General features: G+C 38.0%; 2 protein-coding genes across 2 annotated transcripts; one reads left to right on the top strand and one right to left on the bottom strand.

Moving 5' to 3' along the window:
• The first annotated feature begins 1,836 nt into the window (after positions 1 to 1,836).
• LOC100374729 (peroxidasin homolog) lies at positions 1,837 to 6,739 on the top strand. The gene is made up of 4 exons (XM_078009689.2): positions 1,837 to 3,405; positions 3,974 to 4,185; positions 5,625 to 5,870; positions 6,003 to 6,739. Exons 1-4 carry the CDS (start codon positions 1,841 to 1,843, stop codon positions 6,011 to 6,013), a joined length of 2,034 nt encoding a protein of 677 aa, XP_077865815.2. The 5' UTR covers positions 1,837 to 1,840; the 3' UTR covers positions 6,014 to 6,739.
• Positions 6,740 to 8,480: 1,741 nt separating this feature from the next.
• LOC100313753 (thyroid peroxidase-like protein) lies at positions 8,481 to 18,494 on the bottom strand (the record flags this gene model as incomplete). The annotated part of the gene is given in 4 exon segments (NM_001168198.1): positions 8,481 to 9,287; positions 15,288 to 15,530; positions 16,411 to 16,613; positions 16,895 to 18,494. Coding segments are annotated over 4 exon segments (2,060 nt in total), but the record flags the coding sequence as incomplete, so codon positions are not given.
• Positions 18,495 to 23,623: the final 5,129 nt, after the last annotated feature.

The raw sequence follows: 23,623 nt of genomic DNA, 5'->3' as shown, positions 1-23,623 counted from the left end.
AAATTTAGCTCTGCGCATGCCCAGTCGTAACACTGTTGTCCAGTAACCTCAGGCTTATTCCAGGTTTATTCTATTTCATGGGAGATCATTCTTGAAATTCTAGCTAGCTGATACGTGGTATTTCCGTTATCGATAAGGAGTAAAATCAGGAACCAATTAGTAAATAAACTACTTTGACGAAATGAAATAATTCAGATTACATTCAGTTTGAGAGAGTTGTTTTTTTTTTGTTCAAAGGGGCGGCGAAATACATCTTGGTATACGCCAACATATGATAGTTTGGAATGTGATAGACCCCTAAGAGATTTCTGGAAGAAAACAAAATGATTAACTTATTCTCGTTTAGGCTTTTATGGGTTATTTTGGTATCCCAGATGATTTGATACACCAACCTTTATTCATTCATAACCTCATATGTCAGTTACATGCTGCGATAGCATGACCGGGTGGCAAATCAGTATACTCGTGTATTTTAAACATGTCACCTTTAACGCAGGCTATTGCCATTCTGCCTTCGAAAAAACATTACAGTGACGCAATTTCGCATGGATGCCTGCTTCTAAGAAACAATGCCATTGAAATAAACGTAAGATTCGTTTTTTGGAGTACAACAGGCGTCGCGCAGCCAATGTTGGAAATTCGTGTGAACGAACAATATTCGACCCGTTGTATGCTTCTCATGGAGCCCTCACGACAAGATTTGTCGAATATAAAGCTTCAACAACATTCAGATGGAAAGACGTCTACTTTCAGAATTTATAGTATAGTGTGCCTTAATTTAACCAGTAATATAACATCCATTTTAAAAATTTGTTGAAGATGTGTGTCTCATTACATGTTTTATTTCAGACATGAAGTACACGTGTGTGACTATAGCCCTATTATCAATAACTTGGACGATATTCAGTATTGGTAAGTAAAATGTAGTTGTGTAATTGTAGGAATAATCCGACATAAAAATGCACGACAAATCAAATTTTGCTTTTCAACAATTTCCAGCGATTTTCTGTAGTATTTTTTGACCGGCGACTGTAACTATTAATTTCTGGGCCATGTGCAGAGTCTGGTTCAGGAGCACGAATAACACCCTCAACGGAGGCCAATTTCTGCCTTTTCATATGTTAGTTCTCATAAGAACTAAGGATTTGTCATTGTGTCAATAGATTCGAGTAAAGAATAAAACAATCACAATTAATATAACTATTATAGCATTTCATATTCCATACTTAGTATCCGTGGATGGGGCTTTCACGAGGGACCCTGTTGTGGATGCCTCGTTCCACGAAGCCTGCAATCAGGTGGACAGGGCTATTGAACAATCTATGAAAACTATCAAGCACAACAAGAATCCAAAGAGTCCAAGTGATTTGTTAAGATTATTCCGATTTCCCACTCGAGACATGATACGAGCAGCCTTGCCGGAGGAAATACTAGAAAGAACAATAGCTATTGTGAAAGACCACGATGCAAGTGTCAAGTCAATGCGAAAACGACGGCATACCGAAGACGAAAACGATGACGGTATTTTATTTTTTGTATTATTATCATATCTTAATTATTGTTTACATGTTTGGTAATGATGATGACGAGATTCACAATCAAAGCAAAATATGTTCATGATTTTGGTGAATTCATCAAAATAATACTTCTGTAGTTCCTCGTTAAGTAAGTTGCCCAAGGCTCGGGTCACATGTAATGTTTACAATGAATCTCACACAAGTCACGGTGATCAAATGATGTCAATACGAGCAGCTACACTCTCAATTTTTTACTATTTTTATTTCCATATTAATTCACAGATACTCGACTCACTCAGGACATGGTTGGGGAAATTGCCGCGATGTCTGGGTGTAATGATTTCCCCGTCACATGCCATGACATGTGTTTCCATTCAAAGTACAGGACCATCGATGGCACATGCAACAATTTCGACAGACCGACTCAAGCAGCGTCTTTGACCCCGTTCGCTCGCATTATAGCCCCAGTTTATGAAAATGGTTTTAATGAGCCAGTTGGTTGGAACACCAATAAGATGTACGACGGATTTCATAAACCGAGCCCACGTAAAGTTTCTTATACGATTGGATCTACTACGACTATCACCAATAACCACGAAATCACCGACCTTGTAACACTCTTTGGACAGTTTCTGGATCATGATATGGATTTGACGCCAATGTCCCCCAGTTCAGTTTCGTTTAACGATGACACTCCTTGCAATGAAACATGTCGTAATAACCCTCCCTGTTTTCCGATTGATATCCCCGATGACGATCCCCGCATCCGTGATTTACGGTGTATGGAGTTCGTCAGATCGAGTGCAGCATGCGGGACAGGTATTCAAGGGGGTATGCCCGTACGAGAGCAAATCAACGCAATTACGTCATATATTGATGCCTCACAAGTCTATGGAAGTTCATTGACCCTTGCTGACACATTACGAGAGTTCGATGGAAAGGGAAGTCTGAGAGTGGGAAGTAGTGAAACACACACTGGTCGGCCCTTTTTGCCGTTTGACCCCGATTCTCCAATGGCGTGTTTAAGTGATGAAAGCATGGACGATATTCCTTGTTTTCTCGCTGGAGATTCTCGAGCAAATGAACTGACTGGTCTCACTTCTATGCACACCCTCTTTCTGCGTGAACACAATCGCATCAGTAATATGTTATCACAGATCAATCCACACTGGGACGATGAACGACTATATCAAGAAGCACGTCAAATATTGGGGGCCACATTACAGCATATTACATATGATCACTATCTACCTAAGATTATCGGTGACGTTGGTATGGAATCCATGGGCGTGTACAACGGCTATGACCCAGACACTAATGCCGCTATAGCTAATGTATTTGCCACGGCCGCGTTTAGATTTGGCCATGCAACAGTGAAACCATTTATCTCAAGACTTGACGAGCATTTTAACGAAACTTCAGAAGGTCATCTACCACTACACCGTGCATTCTTCCAACCTTGGAGAATTGTTGAAGAAGGTGGTATAGACCCAGTTATTAGAGGATTCTTTGCTACAGCTGCCAAGGATCTCAATCCCGGTGAAATAATGACAGACGAGCTGACTGAACGTTTGTTCACTCTCACAAACTCTATCTCAATGGATCTTATGTCCCTGAACATTCAACGAGGGCGTGACCACGGCTTGCCAAGTTACACTGAATGGCGAAAGGATTGTGGCCTGCCTAAAGGACGAACATTCAATCAGTTGAAAAGAGAGATATCCAATGACGAAGTTCGTGAGAAACTTGAAGATTTATACGGACACCCGAATAATATAGACCTATACATTGGTGCATTGGCCGAAGATCCCCTTGAAGACAGTCTACTTGGGCCTACATTCACTTGCATACTGGCAAAACAATTCAAGAATACACGGAATGGAGACAGGTATGGTATGTTTAATTTTACCTGTAAATATACATTTATTAAAGTCGCCCACACCAAAATAAATAGTGTGTTTCAAGTGTAAATCGTATAATGAAATCCATAAAGCAAACACATAAAGCCACAAAACAGTATTCATAAATAACACGCACGGTAGAGGCATAGAAGTAGATCACTCTCTCTCTACTGCCTTTCTATAACTAGCGCCCTATTGTGGGGAGGGGAGGGCTTCCGTGACGTGAAGGTGCGAGAACAAGGTCGCTCACAGCCTCAGTATGTTTTTTCTTTGTAGTCACCCGTCAATAAAACAAGTTTTTTTTGGTTGATATTCCAATTTATCCTAAACGACGAGCAACTACAGTCATCAGTTGACGCTTTGACAGACATTTCTTTGACCGACCTTCGTTTTTGTTACATCACAGAAGCGCGTCGCCACTAGAGGGCGCGATATATAGGAGAGTTGTGTCACTTCGGATATTTGAAAAAAAAACAATCGCGATTTGAAAAGTTACTTTAGGCAAGTAATTTAAGTACAATTATTATTATTATTGTTTTTTTTTACCGAGTACAGATTCTGGTACGAGAGGCCTGGATACCTTACACCAAATCAGCTGGCAAGCATAAAGAGGACGTCACTTGCGCGTGTAATCTGTGACAATACAGACATCAAGCACGTGCAACGGGATGTTTTCTCAATGCCAAGCATCAGTGGTGGATTTTTGAAATGTGATGACATACGTGGGGCTGACTTAGCAGATTGGACTGACCGGTCCGGTAATCTAGGTTTGGAATAATATATAAACATTGAGCTGCTATTAATTCAAATTATACGGGGTTTCCATTACTGAATAACAAGGTTGTCCACGGGAAAAGGGACTGGGACTGATAACTATTAAGTGCATAAGATTTAGTAATATCACGCACTGAGATGGCAAGTTTTATATGACCTCGGCCTATGTTATATTATTAATATATTGCCATGGGTATCAAAAATACTGTTCTGAGATAGATGACTGGCGAAAATTATTGTAAAAATAATGATAAACATTTTGAATGTTTGATTACATTATATATATATTTTATTAATTTACTTTATTCATCATTTGTTACACGCCGATGGCCAAAAGTGAGACTTTTACAAACAAATTAATGTTACGAAGGGAGGAAAGCATCTATTATCTTGATCATTGCAAGATAAATTAAAGCACCATGATTATTCTGAATACAGCAATTAGTAGAACAAAAAAGTGTTTTTAAATCCGCCATGCGACGGATACAAGGTAAAATAATATTTTGGTATATTTACAACTTGCGTAAGAGTTTATATTTGGGACATACACAACTAATTCTTCTCCCCCAGTGTCCTGCATATCTACTTCAATGTACCATGTATATGATGAACATCTGAACATAGATAAGGGAATTCCGTATTTCAATACAGATACACAACTTAATTCTAATTATTTTTATAACGGGTTTAAATGTACATTAGGCTAGGAGCTTCGAGAAGGTTGGTATTGTTTCGTGCCAATTTTGATGTGTCGTATCCATGACTCAGTCTCCGACCAAATTATTTAGAAACAATTCAATGTTACCTACACCTAGGTTTAGCCACATCAGTAGACAAAGCAGTAGTTTAAAGGGGCGGTGGTCGTCTCGCTGCGCATGTGCGACATTTGTGTTGATAAACATTGATTTTCCCACAATCCAATTCGCTCTTCTAATGGAAATCACAAGTATGAAGTTTGACCTGGGTGCGACGTCTCAGTTTGTACTCGTTGATCTGCGCCATAATCAAAGTCGCCATTCTTGTTTTTATGAGACCTATATATCTTGCGCATGCGTGGCGCGACGACTACCGCCCTTTAACATGGTACGCCCAGTTTATTATTAATCCTCGTCTTCTCTAGTCTCTTTATCATTGAATAATATTGTAATGGGTTTCTATTTGGTTTCATGTCTAACAGTTGAAACCAATATTTGACACATAGTTTTAAATACATTTTAATTTTAAAATACATTCAGTGGTAAGCGCCCTCTATCCCCAAGGCATTTTCATTTGCTGTATTATTAGTTTTATGCGTGCTGAGCAGTCAAAACTACAAATTACACTGCAGTAGCACAGAATTGGCATAGAGTCAAATAACTTGAATGCATCTGCAATGGGAAGACCCCCCCCCCCCTGGTAATTCCCACATAATGTTTGTGTTACCTCCACACAGATCACACTCCGCCGCATATCAAGTGTCCAATGAATATAACTCATTACATCTCATCTAAACAAGCAAAGGTCACGTGGGTTGATCCGATCACCACCGACGATTCCAACGACCCTGTGAAAGTCACGTGCACAAAAGGCAGTGGGCAAATCTATTCACTGGGAGTGACGACGGTAATGTGCACAGCCACCGACTCTTCGGGGAACTGCGCTACATGTCGATTCTCCATCAACTTAGAATGCGTGTGTAGTAAGTATTTTCTAACACCCCCCAAGACGACCATAGCTGCTGCAACTGTTATCACGATGTATTTGTAACGAAACTCCAGTTTCTGTGTGATGGGAAGACATCGCTGACAATTTTTTTTTTTTTCGTTTTCAGGTCGAAACTGACATCCTGTTAATGGCGCATGGTGAAGACGCTTCATCTTGTTTTCCACATAGCGAGCGTCATACTAACTTTTCTTGAGACTCGCATATGTACATTTAGACTGGCAACTTGAAGGTCACCTGAGTTGCGACCTCCGCGGTCTGATGCCGTTCGGTAGCAACTCACGCCTTCATGTGAGGCTAATGTACATTTCGATTGAAATAAGCCTCGAAATTCTGAAACATGATAGTCCTCGATTCATATTTTAAAAACTAAACAAAAAATCATCAAGTGTATAGCCATCAAATATAATATTTGTCAAAATCAGTAGTTTTGTTTCATGTATGTTTCTGATGGCAGCAAACAAACAAGGTAATTTATTCACTCACTATTTAAGCTCGCGACTAAGTTCTATTTTCAATAGTTAATCTTCAGAATATATCTGCTGTCAGATAAAGCCGTATCCTGCAAACACAGATTTTAAGGCTAAACACTATTTGCTTCCATTTTTGGAACTGTTTAATTGTTTGGAACTGTTTAATTTAACTATGGTTACAACATCTAATAACTCGAATTTGCAAATTTGAGTAAGACACTGATGTAATCATAACTGAGTATATTTGTCTTTAATTATTTATCAAGTCTGGGTTTACTAACCGTATCATGTCAAATAAACGCATTCTCCTTTTGGTGAAAAAGATTTTTTTTACGAGAGAATTTTGAATAAAACTTGTACAGTGGACGATTTATTCCGAAAGAGTCCCGCAGCAATCGTGTTAATAAACTAGTTGCTGAAATTCACTGTACGTTTGAGCTATAACAATGACAACGAGCCATATATGGTAGTGACACGTGACACTATACACAGCGTATGGATGAATGTATAGTATAGTATGGGTGTGCGTGTATGGTTTATTATGAAGCCATTGCACACGGACCACACCAACGCTATGAAGCCACATACCCTCTGGCTTCACAATGTTTCATAAATTATATTAATATTTAATCGAATTCAAGTCAAGTTTGCAAAACTTGGGTTTAGTAACGGGGGAAGGTATGGTTCAATTAATTGTACCATACCTTCCCCTGATACTAAACCAAAGCTTCGCAAACATGTCTAAGTTCAGTCACGGGATATTCAACTTTAATTTAATTAAACTTAATTAAAACGCAATTCTACGTTGTATTGCATTGTAATTGAGTTTAATTAAACTCCAATTAAAACGCAACCCTATATAGGAACGCGTTTCGCAACTATATTAAAAGTTAATTCAACTATTTTAAAGTTAATCCAATGTGTGGCGTCACAACTAAGATTACACCAGTATAGGTGCGTGTGTGTGTGTGTGTGGGTATGTGTGTGCGTGTGCGTGTGCGGGGGATAGGGGTGGGGTCATACAATCATAACGTCTCGGGGGAAATTGTTCCAACCCGCATTTTTGTCAACAGATTGCTGTTAAAATTAACTGATTTATATCATGGAAATAACGATAAATCTGACTGATTTTTAGACTTAGACGTGCTTAGAATTGTGAAACATAGGAGTGTTCACTATGAGAGTGGTCCCTTTGATATGGTCTTGGTACTGGAGGCTTAAAGCCTCATGTTATGCGACGCGTGGTTTTGACTGCAGTTTGCGCATTTTTTACTGTTTCTGCACGAAATCTCTATACAAGGACAGTTTAGGTGATGTAGGTGTACGAGCAGAACACACATTTCACTGGATATTCATGCACTTTCTACACAGTACCACATCAATGTCTGTAAGTATTTCTGCTTTGGATGGCAAGCGTCTATAATACAAGCATAATCAAGGGATGTACCACATCGGCGAAAAACTGTGCGTTCGGCATACACGTGCGTGGACCTGCAGCTTCCTGGGTTTAACATCATGCCAATCAGAGCTTCTAAAAATATTATCGTAATTGTAGCCTAAAACAATATACTGTAATATTCATACATATCCAACTTGGAGCTATAAACCTAGCTGACTTGTGAAGCGACGAGATAAATTTTAAACGAAACTTGATGCAAGCAACAGCAGGATGACCTAGGCTTGAACAAACTGGGTTGCCTGGTTACCTATCTCTTTTCTTTCGTGGTTCTCCCCCCCCCATAATATACTAGACATATTTTCGTTCGTATGGTCAGTGGGTGAGCGTGGCAATGATTTCGTGATATTAAAATTTGATAAATGTAGCACCATGCTATTCTGACTATGCTAATTTCCCTAACAATGTATGTTCTCTTCACGTGACATATCAGCTGACAGTTGCTACTGAGACGCCACCGTGCGACCGCTTCATTCTTGGTGCAGTTGAAATAAATTTACATGATTAATGAACGAAATCCTGGCAATATACCCAGAGTATTGTTGGGAGAGACGAAGGAACTACGAAATAAGAGGAAGGCGACCAGGCGAGATGCTGCGATGCAATGTAAGGGTTCATTGTAAGCCCTACAAATACAAGGAAATACACACAAACGAACTAACAAAATAGACAACGTTTATTTCCGATTTAAAATAAATCACGAGATTGAAGTATAAAACATAAACGTACAAAACTATTTAAAAATTACCTATGTATAGGATTACATGTTGGTATTATTTATTATACTTTAACTTATTTAAAAAATCATTCAAATATTTAAAAACCATTGACAAAATCGTCGAGATCTCGTTGGGAGCGAGTCACGTGTTGTATTTTTCTCGTCATCGCGCCTACTGTTCCAAATACCATCGCTGTATAGGTAATGAGAACGTGGACCAATGACGGAAGTTAGCGGGGGAATAAGTCTCGTGGCTCTCTCGCTGTAAACGAGATCACAGCCGCCGTTTGAGTTTAAGACCAATTGTTTCTTGTACATTTAATGTTCTTGAAAAATCTCACGTTGCCTTAAGAGAAGAATGACTGGAGATTAGTTTTTGCCTTATTGGTTCCAATAATGCATATCGTTTAATTTGTATTTTGACGTCGTGAATTATGGGAAAATACGCATTAGTATAAAAATTATTGTATTCGTTAAAAATATATTGCGATATCATCATTTCGTTAAAAACAACTTAAAAAGCATCTTGAAAACGCTGGAAATTTAAAAAAACGAGTCACTGTTGACAGTCGCATAAAAAGAGAAAAGATTTATTTTTTTAAAGTGACGCAACCTCAAGCTGTAGGTAAAGCATTGACAGTCACGTGATGGCACATATTAATCTGGTGATTTGGAAGGTACACGATGTGTGGTTGTAGCTTGATACCACGTGTTGAAATGCAACTGTGTGACGTCACGGCTGATTACCTGTAATGACAAAGGAAAAATGAACAATAAATACATCGCGCCACAGATAAATTTAGCCCGTAAAAAGAATTATTAGTTTTCGAGAAGACAATCGTGAAAAAACACTAAAATCGTCATGGTTGTTTTCATATTTTTCCATGTATTTTTCCCCCAACGCTTCCATCGCCAGATATTGGCCCAACCCTTAAAACACAGCAAATTTCTGTATAAAATGCATCCATTCAGTCATTATTTTTTTTCGCGTTGCATTATCTATGAAATAACCATTAAAATGGCGGTCACGGTGACCGGATCACTCGTGTTATATATTAATAATTCTTACACATTCTCCCCTTCCTTCAATAGAATAACATAATATTGTTGTTTCTCTGTACATTGATAACAGCGCCACCGACGCCAGCTTTTTTTATGCATCTCCTGGTTTGGTCATATAGTACATCAAAACATTCCGCTTCGACGACCTAACATCAATACGCACATGCGCACTAGCCATGACAACGTATTGTTACATATACAACCAGCTGCCTTACAAACACAACAAAAATAGCTAATTCTCATTAAATGCTGCTTGCTTTTGTTCTATTCTGATTTTTTAATAATTTCTTTACTGTCATATAATCGCATTTCAACGGGGATACGAGTATAATAAAGAGTATTATACCGTAACGCCATAAGTTACAGCGTGCCGTAATTTTGCGGTATTTTACGGGGTATTATCATCCTACCATATAAGGAAATGCGAATTCCGAATATGGAATCATTACGCGCGTAAGCGTCCTCTAATTATAAAAACAAACTTGGCTGCCACGAGAGTTTAACCGGACTCCACACAAAGAAGTCCGCTGATTCTGTTCTGAACATTTTGGATTTCGGCATTCCCATGGTGTATCCTTGGAAGGAAAAGATATATAATAATAATAAGGTTATTACGAAGATAGTTCAAAGTATGCACTCCGATGCTGCGCGCCGCTCGATAATCCAGCTGTACTGTCTTCGTGCATACTTTGAGGTATTCTCGTAATAACGTCATATTATTACATTACAAACCCATTTATTGCACACTTGTTACAATTAGCTGGTGATATTGAACTCAACCCCGGTCCCCGTGATAATGATGTCATTGAAGCCGTGTCGTCCATGAAGTCAGAACTACTAAACGAAATGAAAAAAGATGAGGGAAGACATACATCATGAGTTACAAGACCTGAAATCTGAACAAATAAATTTACGTGAAACGTGTTCAGTGATAAGCCACGAGTTTGACAAAGTTGAAGTGGACGTTCGTGAACTGAAGGAAAGTAAGCATGCAGTAAATTTAAACTTGGCCACTATATCCATGAAGCTGGATGAATTATTTGATCGCATAGAAACCGTAGAAAATGATGCAGATAAATCGGAATCGATCTTGCGGAGGGAAAATGTTCGGCTGTACGGAATTGAGGAGATACCGGATGAATCGTTTGACCAATGCAAGGAGAAAGTATTGCGTATTTTGAATATGCATGTGAACAAAAAGCAGTGGGTACCTCGTGGTATAGTCAGAGCACATCGAGCACCAGGTAGTAGAACAAATAGTGCGCGTCCTGTTATCGTAAAGTTTCACCACTGGGACGATAAAATGATTGCGTTGGCGGCCAGATCGGAACTTAAGAAGGTTGGTATCGGCATTGGCAACGACCTTACAAAGCGACAACGTAAAACCGTTACGGATTATAAGAAGCAAGGTAAAATTGCTTATTACAAGAGTGGAAAATTGGTTGTAATAGATAAGAAGATAGAAATGAATAGTACAAAGAAAACAACCAGGACCAGAAACACGGCTACAGAAACGCACAAAAGAAAACGCCAGGACAAACATAACAAACTAGGGGTGTGGCCTTGGCCCAAACATAGTAAGTTTTCAAACTTGGTATGTTCAAGGTTTGAATAACAAAATTAGTTCTTTAAATTTTAAAAATTTTGATGTAGTATCTTTTATTGAAACATGGGCAGAAAATGATGACCAGTTTGACCAACATTTCCCAGGATTTACAGTTTACAGTACATCCCGTAAACGTAACACTACACGTGGTAGATACGCTGGGGGTGTCTGCACTATAGTGCGTAACCATCTATCCAGGTATGTCAAACGCTTAAATTCTGCTTTACATGATTGTATATTTCTTTTGTTTGATAGAAATATTTTGGGTTAGATAAAGATGTTCTCTTTTGTAGCATTTATATTGCCCCACAGTATTTAGTCATCTATAATAGTCTTTCTTCGTCAAATGGCATAGAACTTTTAGAAAATGAACTTGTAGACATTCTAACTAAATTGAACGATGTTTACATTATTATTACTGGTGACCTGAATTCTCGAACAGACGAATTACCTGATTATATAATAGATGATGATACGAAATATATGATTGATTCCGATTTCCTTTATGACAAAGATGATTTTGCGTTAACACGGGTTTCAAAAGACAAAACAGTAAATAGTTTCGGGAGGTCGCTACTTTCCCTGTGTTGTACGTTTAACTTGCATATTAGAAATGGCCGCTTAGGCGAGGATGCCAAACACGGGGAATTCACTTGCATTGCCAATTCGGGTGCCAGCGTGGTTGATTATACTATTACGTCCTCTATTTTGTTTACAATTTTGTTTACAATATTGTCCACTTTTGCAGTTGGTATTCGTACGGAATCCGATCACCTTCCCTTGTTTTTTTTCATTAAATGCCAGTGTACCAAATGTGACTACCACTCAGAATGAAACAAATGAATTAGTTTTAAAACGTTACGTTTGGTCACTGAGTAAAGAACACGTTTTTTCTCACAAACTCAAATCTAGTTTAGTTGACAAAGGTCTTGACAGCTTTATTTCCGACCCTAATTATGACATTTTAAATTTTGTTGATAATCTGAGTAACATCTTTACGAGGACAGCTGATTTGTGTGGAATGGGTCGACGGGCACCCGAAAACGTATCACAGTATCCTAGTCAGCCATCTTGGTTTGACAACGAGTGTAAAGCTTTGAAGTATGGGAAGTATAAATTGTTGAGAAATTTCCGAGTTGATAGTAGCATTGATTCGCTTAATTTGTATAATGCCGCGAAAAAAAATTTCAAACTTGTATGTAGAGAGAAAAAACGTGCCTTTTTCTGTGAAAAAAGGACAGAATTGGAATTGGGATTGAAAGATTCAAAAAAGTTCTGGAGCATTTTGCGACGTTTATCGTTGTCGCATACGACTTATTTACCACTTCCGTGTCACTGAGAATGTTCTAGAACCGTACTGTGTTTGGGTGGAATATTCTAGATTTTTTTTTAGAAAATGGTTGAATAGGTAATAGAACACTGTAGGAGGCAATAGAAGGTAATGGAACATTCTAGAAACTTGTAGTAAGTTCCACACTCATTATGTATGCTGATGTAATGGTCTATTTATAGACAGTGTGGGTATATATAGGGGAGTTGTTCAGCACTGAGATCAGATCGGAGATCTCGTTGAATTGTATTAGAGTTTAAGTATCTAGTTATTGGAGTAGTGGAGTTTTACCGCGTTATTGTACTTGATGTTTGCAGAGTATAATAATACCAGTACCAGTTGAAACCTCATCTGTTGGCTCCGTAATCGTATTTTATCATCACCGCCAGGGAAGTCTTTCTGTTACTGTTGCCATTTTGGTATTTGAACCATCACACCTGTAATATACCAATTACGGTAATATTACGTTGCGTGTGACAATCGTCCATACCTGTTAGTATTAACTCTATCCAACCTGATGAGTGGTTTGATTATTTTAGTAAATTATTTACTCCCTGTGATTCACCAGGACAGGATGATTTCCCTCCTTCTGACGAGTTTTTAAATTTAATTAACAGTGTTGATATTTCTTTTGGAGTAGAGTCGGAAGCAAACTGCGAGTTTTTAAATAGTCCGATATTGGGTGAAGAAATTATAGTAGCGGTTCGCAAGTTAAAATATGGCAAATCACCCGGACCGGATGGATTACTAGGGGATTTTTTTAAATCTAATATAGATTATCTTTTGCCGTACTTAATTGTGCTAATTAACAGATTATTTGATTTAAGTATTTTTCCTCAGCAGTGGTCAAGGGCTATCATTGTACCACTTCACAAAAACGGTTCACTAAACAGACCCGATAATTACAGGGGAATATCTTTACTAAGTATATTTAGCAAAATATTCACGTCTATTCTAAACCGACGTCTCGGGTTCTGGTCGGAGGCCTTCGGAAAGATTGACGAATCACAGGCTGGTTTTCGTGGTGGTTATTCAACTGTTGATGGTATCTTCATTTTACAGTGCGTTATTCAAAAATATCTGTCTAAAAAACGTGGAAAATTTTACTGTGCATTTGTCGATTTTTCCAAGGCCTTCGACACGGTTGAACGCCAACGATTGTGGTATATTCTTCTGAGGGGTGGTGTTACAGGTAAAATGTTCAAAATGCTTTATGCTATGTACAAAGATGTCAAGTCGTGCGTGCGCACGTCTATTACTAGTTGTACTGAGTATTTTAACTGCCCAACCGGTGTGCGTCAGGGTTGTATGCTTAGCCCCTTTTTGTTTTCCTTTTTTATAAATGAATTGGCACACGAGTTACATTCTGGGGTTCAGAGGGGCATACAACTTTCACCTGATATGGTTGAAATTATGTGCTTGCTTTTTGCAGATGATGTCGTTTTATTTTCTGACACTGTCATTGGCTTACAGCGACACTTTAACACATTGAGTTCTTATTGTAATAAGTGGAAACTAATTGTAAATTTATCTAAAACTAAAGTGATTGTATTCAAAGCTGGGGGTAAACTTTCAAAAAATGAGAAATGGACTTACGATGGGGAACAAATCGAAGTGGTGCCATATTATAAATATTTAGGTGTTATTTTTTCAAACCGACTTTCTTGGTCTGAAGCAACAAAAATATTATCACAACAGGCAAAGAAGGCATTTTTCAATATTACCAGGGTTACAAAAAATACAGGTATGCTATCCTTTGATGTATTTTTTAAAATGTTTGACACTATGGTGTTACCAATATTAACTTATGGTTCCGAGGTATGGGGCTTTGAAAATCATTTATGTTTGGAACGTGTACAATCTCTAGCCTGTCGTTATTTTTTGGGTGTCTCCTGCAATGCTCCAAATGTTGCAGTATTGGGTGAGTGTGGCAGATTTCCTATTTATTTTCACACAGCATTAAAATGCATTAGGTATTGGACAAAATTATTAAAAATGCCAGAAACCCGTTACCCAAAGAAATGCTACCTTATGTTATATAATATTGAAAAATCCAATCTTAGATCCAGGTTAACCTGGGTTAGTCATGTTAAAAAAATATTATTTTTATGTAATTTAGATGATGTTTGGGAATCACAAACTGTCAATAACGTAAATGTGTTTTTGCGCATTTTAAAGAAAAAAATTAAACAAGTTCTATATACTGATTGGTTCAGCCAGGTATGTACTTTAGAGAAACTGACATTTTATAGGGAATTTAAATTTTCTTTGGAACCTGAAAAGTATTTATTTTGTGTGAAAGTGCATTCTCATGTTCAAATGTTAGCTCGACTCCGCTGTTCATGCCACTATCTTCGTATTGAGACAGATAGAAAAAATAATGTAGATAGGAGTGAACGCATTTGCTTGCTTTGTAACAGTAACAACATTGAAAATGAATACCATTTTTTACTTATTTGTTCCTTTTTTGTTAATTTAAAAATAAAATATGTTCCTGCTAACTTTTTTAATCCCCCAACAGTCAGTAAATATTACAAATTAATGGGTACAAAAAATACAGATCTTCTTCAAAGACTGGGAGCCTTTACTTTTCACGCAATGAAATTGCGAAAAGAGCTACAAGTATTGTCAATTGTTTAAAAATTGTAATTTTATTTTCAAATATAAATAATGTATGTAGATATTATGGGCAGATGGCCTTCTATTATAAATAAAGACCATATATATTATATTATATTATATTACTTACATTGCACTACCACAGAGAAGCTGCAGGTTGCACAGTTGCCAGAAGAATCGGTGCATGTGCATGTCACGATTGTTACCCCCTCCGGAAAATCTGAGCCGTTGGCACGCGAGCATGTAACACCAATATTTTCCTTGGAATTATCTCGGACTATTAGTCTTGGCCAATACACTGTAGCTGTTGGAGCATGCGCGTTAATGACGATGTCACTCGGGCACTTTATAGAAGGCGCTGTGTGATCTTCGTCTGAAACGAGAAAAAAGAAAACTTTCTTAGCTTAGTGGAGGAGCACATCAAGATTTGATTCCACGAATAGTACTGAAATACACCTATTAGTCGCGCCCTCTAGCGGGTAAGAGTTTCAGTGACGTCAACATGGCGCCAGCAATGTCGACCAAATAGACAGCTTCGTTGTGGTGGTCGTTCATTCATTTACGTCGCGATCGAGAATAAGAAAGAACCTCTCAAAATTCACCGAAACTCATTTTTCAAGGGAATCTCAACGAGATTGTTCAGTGATTCACAACACGTCTTACGCAAAACATCCTCAATGACACACATAAGTGGTACTGCTGTTAGCCCTAGTGTAGCAATCAATGGTAACTTGGTAACACTTCACAACAATTTCTGTTGAACAAATTCTGCCGATGAGTATTCACCAAATATTTCTCTCCATGAAAACTCCTAGCCAAAAACCCAAAGCGAGTATACAGGGAGATTTGGGCCAGTGCGTATACAGTATATGGAGTGAACTGGGCAAAATAGAGGTTGCGTTTTGTGAATCGACAAGCGACCACGTTCACGCGCGATCCACTGCCAGCATTGCAGAATACATTTGTTTGGCAAAGTCTGCGTAATTATGTATGTAAAATTATTTCTTCTTGCGTTTCCCTTTCGGACACAACATACCCAAAGACCGCAATGTTTTTCAGTGTGCGCCACGTCCGAGTCCGTATCGCAAACAAAACATTGTGTCGATTTTAGTTGACATAATTATTTAACCTTATTGTACTGTTATTTACGGTTGATGCCAACTTCCAAACACAGAAAAAATGTTGTATAAATTAAAACTATCTTTTGTCCAATCAAAATCGTGCATTTACAGTCGTGACACACGTGTTCTTACCTTGTTGATGAGTCCATGCATTTAAATCGAACCCCTCAATAGAATGACAGTTAACAAATCCACCACTAACACTAGGCATCAAGAACACATCTTGTTGAAGCACGTCTATGTTTGTATTGTCACATATGATACGAGCAAGTGAGGTCTTCTTTATCTCTGCTACTTGATTTTCTGAAAAGTATCCATCATTCTCATACCAAAATCTGCAATAAAAATTTCGAGAAATTACAACAATTCGTAATAATCATGGCTAGAAAACTGTGAAGCCGCTCATTTCAATCTAGTTTTTGTTCTAATATATTAAGACTGCGACGCAAAATAAAAAAAAATACTGAAAAATATTACTAATAATTTCTAAGAAATATACGCGAAAAAAAAAGTGTCATATTAACCATTTTATCCAAATAAGGGGTTTTCTGTTGTTTCAGGTGTATAACAGGTGTATAATTTAAAAACATCTACATAGTGACTCGTGTCATCCTACCTGTCTCCATTTCTTGTTTTATTAAATTGTCTCGCCAGTATACAGTTGAAAGTTGGTCCCACCACACTGCCTTCCAGGGGATCTTCTGCCAATGCACCAATAAATAGATCGATGTTCCCGGGGTGGCCGTAGAGATCTTGCAGCGTGTGACGGACGTAATCATCTGACATTTCATTCTTCAGCTTGTCAAATGTATCAGCTGCAACAAGCCCGCACATATCACGCCAAACAGTGTAACCTGGCAAGGCATGGTCACGACCTCGTTGAATATTTAAAGACATCAAGTCCAATGCTATAGAGTTGGATAATTCAAAGAGATGTTCAGTCAGCTCGTCTGTCATTATTTCACCCGGATTGAGATCCTTGGCAGCTGTAGCAAAGAATCCTCTAATAACTGGGTCTATACCACCTTCTTCAACAATTCTCCAAGGTTGGAAGAATGCACGGTGTAGTGGTAGATGACCTTCTGAAGTTTCGTTAAAATTCTCGTCAAGTCTTGAGATAAATGGTTTCACTGTTGCATGGCCAAATCTAAACGCGGCCGTGGCAAATACATTAGCTATAGCGGCATTAGTGTCTGGGTCATAGCCGTTGTACACACCCATGGATTCCATACCAACGTCACCGATAATCTTAGGTAGATAGTGATCATATGTAATATGCTGTAATGTAGCACCCACGATTTTACGTGCTTCCTGATATAGTTGTTCATCGTCCCAGTGTGGATTGATCTGTGATAAGATATTACTGATGCGATTGTGTTCACGCAGAAAGAGGGTGTGCATAGAAGTGAGACCAGTCAGTTCATTGGCCCGAGTATCACCTGCGAGAAAGCATGGTACATCATTCATGTTATCGTCACTCAGACATGCCATTGGAGAATTAGGGTCAAAAGGCAGCAGTGGTCGTCCAGTTGCTGTCTCATTATGTCCAACTCTCATGCCCCCTTTACCATCAAAAGCTCTCAAATTGTCAGCCTTGTTCTGTTCGCTTCCATAAACTTGTGATGCATCAATATAGGATGTGATTGCGTTTGTCTGTTCTCGTGAAAGCCATACACTACCTGTCCCACACACTGCACTGGATCGTATAAACTCGGTACAGTTTACGCCATGGATGCGTGGATCGTCATCAGGGACGAGAAGAGGGAAACAGGGAGGCTTGTTATCGCACGATGCACTGCAGGGTTGACCGTCTTTAAAAGAAACTGAACTAGGACTCTGAGGTGTCAAATCCGTGTCGTGGTCTAGAAACTGTCCAAACAAACTGACCAAATCGGTTAAGTGAAGGCTATGGGAGATTGTGTAAGTGCGTCCCAGTCGATTAGTCACGTCCCGAGGCAATGGTTTAGGGAAACCATTGTATAACATACCAGGATTCCAACCAACTGGTTCAGTGAAACCATTTTCATAAATCGAATCTCTCATACGAGTAAATGGTGTCAATGCTGCTCCTTGGGACGGGTATTTGAAATTATTGCATGTACCATCTATAGTCCGGAACTTAGAATGAAAGCACATGTCATTGCAGGATACAGAGGGCGGTCTGCATCCCAACCTTACCATTAATGTTTCGATGAATGCTGGGTTAATTTTGTGTCCTGCAAATATAAATTTAGAAGTGTACAATACCATAATCTGCAAAAGACGTATTATGAATATCTTAGTAGAATTGGTTGCTGCACTACCTTAAACTACAAGACAATATTCAAAAAAGTTTTACTATAGATGTTCGTAGGGACATCACATGAAATGTCTGTTTATGATTATTGGATTCTTTGCTTCCTTAACCGAATTATCAGCAGACTATTGCAATAGGTATAAATATCTAAATATCTAAACCATAATAGGCAAGCGATTATTCAAGTATTGTATTTAACTGAATTGATATTTGAAAAGTAAGAAGAAAAAACAAACAAGAAAATGTCATTCAGACAAAGTGGTATGCGTGGACGCCCGATGCACTGTGTAGAAATTTCCTAATGGGAACATCCCATTGAAATGGATTATGTTTTTCATAATTTCATGTATAGACATAGATGCTATTTCTGATCCAAATAGGTATAAATTCAGGGTATAAATATCTTCAATAACTGAGCTGTACAGGGTGCCTTTTGAATAAAGATTGATCGATATGCATTACCTAAATCCCCGCCCGTTGAATTATTTCGATTACCCCAGCGACATCTTGCATGTAGCCCAGGTAGATATACATGTACGCAGTAAAATAGATGGCGCAACTCCAATAATAACTACACACTGGTTTTTCGCATGCGTACCGAGTTGACAAAAACAATAGCAACAGTTATTCAAAGATTGTATTTTGGTATAAATATTGGTAATGGTTTTGTCAAAAAGATTGGTGCAAAAATGCACACACTTTTAAAGGCTGAGTGGCACCCCGCTAGACGGAGACTACTTCGACAACAAATTGCTCCCTCAGTCGACTGCCGCATCATTCTCCAGGGGGCGCAATTTACAGGACTGTGTAGTGCTCTCGACAGTGGTATAATACGACGGATACACCACACACAATAATTCGTGAAATTATAACGCACAGTCCGAATTCAAAATTATGTCGTTTTCTTTCTACTTCCGTTATTAAGATTTAGTGCTCCACAAGATGAGAAAAATTGGATCGCTGGACAATTCTTGTGAACAAACAGCTAGACATTTATAGAAATTAACATAGGATAGGCAGTCCCGTGTAAAAAAAAACAAAACAAAAAAATATGCAACCAACAAGAGTTTGTATTTATAATGACATTTCCTTCGGTACGTAGGATAAGCAGGAAATAGATGTTTACATGGTCCCTAGAAGGCGCTCTCCGCATACCGAAATGGTTTGTGTGTCACCATGGTGTTACAGAGTTACGTCAGTCTACGCGTTGCCACGTAGCATTTAGCAGCTTTGTGTTCTACACTCGTTTCATTCAGTTTTAATTCCAAGTATTTTCGAAGTTTAAATACAATTGTTTATTGCAGTAAGCATATTCGTAGACGTACAACTCCATTACATTCATAGGGGTGAAACCTCCCTCAGGTGCACTCGAAAAATTTCAGATCAGTCACATGGTTTCGCCGCCATCTTGGATTTTAAACAAAATTGATCAAAAGTTTGGGCATTTGTTTCTCAGAGGTGATTCAACGAATCTACTAGATGTTTTTATATTTACCATGCCTGGCCTCAACTGCATATGAAAAAAATAATATATTTTCGATAAGTCACGTGGTTTGGCCGCCATCTTGCATTTTGTGAAAATTGAAATTATGCAACTACATGTTTTGTATTAGTCCGATTGGAATAAAATTTTGTATGTGTATTCTACTCTTTAGATACATTCTTTCCCCTGAATGGCATATGGCTAGGTCATGTGGCTACACGCCCATGGGGTGGGGGCTTCTAACCTCATTAATATGCATAGCTGCTATATCTCAAGCACTGTTGCAGTTAGGAAGATGATTCCTGTGTTATCATGACAACAGTGAACAAGCAATTTCATTAAAGTAACAGATTACCATATATGGTCATGTGAACTCATTAATATGCATAACTGTTATATCTCAAGCACTGTTGCAGGTAGGAAGATGATTCCTGTGTTATCATGACAACAGTGAACCTTAGATTTGATTAAAATAACATATGACCATATATGGTCATGTGAACTCATTAATATGCATAACTGTTATATCTCAAGCACTGTTGCAGGTAGGAAAATGAAACCTGTGTTATTATGATGATGTTAAACAAGAGATTTGAATAAAATAACAGATGACCATATATGGTCATGTGAGCTCATTAATATGCATAATCGTTGTATCTCAAACACTGTTGCAGTTAGGAAGATGAATCCTGTGTTATGACTATGTTGAACAAGAGATTTGATTAAAATAACAGATGATGACCATATATTAATAACCTTTATATCTCAAATAAATATATGGAACCAACTGCATTTCGACCTCATGGTACTAATCATTCAAACTAATTGTGTATCATGTGTATCATTTGACATTATTTATGGCATGTATACTTGGGCCCCTGTGATGCTGCTTGCAGCTTTAATTAGGGGCCCAAGCCTGTAGGGCGTGGCCCCTATTCTTATTGTTCGGTTTTTTCTTCATCTTCTTTCTTCTTTCTTCCGTAACTTTTTTCGTCAAGCCGTTTGAGAAAACCACTGAACCAAATAGTCTGAAATTGCTCTATATTGATAGTCTCTAATATGAACTGGTGCAACATGCTTTCAGAATTTTGATTGGCCAATTAGTTTGGCAGCCATATTGGATTGAAATAAAACCGGAAGTGGTTGTTTGACCACTTTCTGAGGGTCTAGGCGTCTAGATTTTTTTATGGTATATAGTACAACTCATGTGTAATAAATATCAGAAATAAAAACTTTAGCGGTCATGTGACTTTTCCCGCCATTTTGTTTTTCCTAAAAACGGCAAAAAACACTTTAAAATCTTCTTCTTCAGAACTGCCAAGTAAAATGTTCTCATATTCAGTACTTAGCTTCTACATATGGAGCAGATTTAGATTTGAGAAATTCATTATGATTGGTCACGTGGTTTGGCTGCCATTTTGGATTTGTTCTCAACAGGAAGTAGTTTTTTACTCATGCCACACTTGAGCGTTAATCTCAAGTATTGCGTCATGGCATGTCCCTATCTAACCCTTTCAGAAACCTAAAAAAAAATTCAGATCAGTCACATGGTTTCGCCGCCATCTTGGATTTTAAACAAAATTGATCAAAAGTTTGGGCATTTGTTTCTCAGAGGTAATTCAACGAATCTACTAGATGTTTTTATATTTATCATGCCTTGCCGCAACTGCATATGAAAAAAATAATATATTTTCGATAAGTCACGTGGTTTGGCCGTCATCTTGCATTTTGTGAAAATTGGAATTATGCAACTACATGTTTTGTATTAGTCCGATTGGAATAAAATTTTGTATGTGTATTCTACTCTTTAGATACATTCTTTCCCCTGAATGGCATATGGCTAGGTCATGTGGCTACACGCCCATGGGGTGGGGGCTTCTAACCTCATTAATATGCATAGCTGCTATATCTCAAGCACTGTTGCAGTTAGGAAGATGATTCCTGTGTTATCATGACAACAGTGAACAAGCAATTTCATTAAAATAACAGATTACCATATATGGTCATGTGAACTCATTAATATGCATAACTGTTATATCTCAAGCACTGTTGCTGGTAGGAAGATGATTCCTGTGTTATCATGACAACAGTGAACCTTAGATTTGATTAAAATAACATATGACCATATATGGTCATGTGAACTCATTAATATGCATAACTGTTATATCTCAAGCACTGTTGCAGGTAGGAAGATGAAACCTGTGTTATTATGATGATGTTAAACAAGAGATTTGAATAAAATAACAGATGACCATATATGGTCATGTGAGCTCATTAATATGCATAATCGTTGTATCTCAAACACTGTTGCAGTTAGGAAGATGAATCCTGTGTTATCATGACTATGTTGAACAAGAGATTTGATTAAAATAACAGATGATGACCATATATTAATAACCTTTATATCTCAAATAAATATATGGAACCAACTGCATTTCGACCTCATGGTACTAATCATTCAAACTAATTGTGTATCATGTGTATCATTTGACATTATTTATGGCATGTATACTTGGGCCCCTGTGATGCTGCTTGCAGCTTTAATTAGGGGCCCAAGCCCAAAGGGCGAGGCCCCTATTCTTATTGTCCGGTTTTTTCTTCTTCTTCATCATCTTCTTTCTTCCGTAACTTTTTTCGTCAAGCCGTTTGAGAAAACCGCTGAACAGAATGGTCTGATAATGCTCTATACTGATAGTCCATAATGTGAACTGGTGCAACACGCTTTCAGAATTTCGATTGGACAATTAGTTTGGCAGCCATATTGGATTGAAATAAAACCGGAAGTGGCTGTTTGACCACTTTCTGAGGGTCTAGGCGTTTAGATTTTTTTATGGTATATAGTACAACTCATGTGTAATAAATATCAGCAATAAAAACTTTAGCGGTCATGTGACTTTTCCCGCCATTTTGTTTTTCCTAAAAACGGCATAAAACACTCAAAAATCTTCTTCTTCAGAACCACCAAGCAGAATGCTCTCATATGTAGTATTTAGCTTCTATATATGAATCCCATTTATGTTTGACAAAATGTTTACGATTGGTCACGTGGTTTGGCCACCATTTTGGATTTCTTCTAAACAGGAAGTAGTTTTTTACTCTGGCAACACTTGAGGGAATATTTTCAATTTTGCTTCATGGCATCTGTGTATCAAGCCCTTTCAGAAACCTAAAAAAAATTTCAGATCAGTCACATGGTTTGGCCGCCATTTTGGATTTTAAGTAAAATTGACCAAAAGTTTGGGTATTTGTTTCTCAGAGACGATTCAACCAATCTACTAGATGTTTCTATATTTACCATGCATGGCCTTAGCTGCATACGAGAAAAATAATATTATTTTGATCAGTCACGTGGTTTGGCCGCCATCTTGGATTTTGTGAAAATAGAAATTATGCAACTACATGTTTTGTATTAGTCTGATTTCTTTCAAATTTTGTATGTGCATTTGTGTCATCAGATGCATCATTTTGCCCCAATAGCACACTGTTAGGCCTCGTGGCTGGGCACCCATGGGGTGGGGGCTTCTAACCTCATTAATATGCATAACTGTTATAACTCAAGCACTGTT

This window comes from Saccoglossus kowalevskii, chromosome 18 (genome assembly GCF_978046115.1).
Source record: "Saccoglossus kowalevskii chromosome 18, keSacKowa6.1, whole genome shotgun sequence".
Lineage (NCBI taxonomy): Eukaryota > Metazoa > Hemichordata > Enteropneusta > Harrimaniidae > Saccoglossus > Saccoglossus kowalevskii.
The sequence above is the reverse complement of the archived record's forward strand: the minus strand, read 5'-3'. Positions and strand labels throughout refer to the sequence as shown.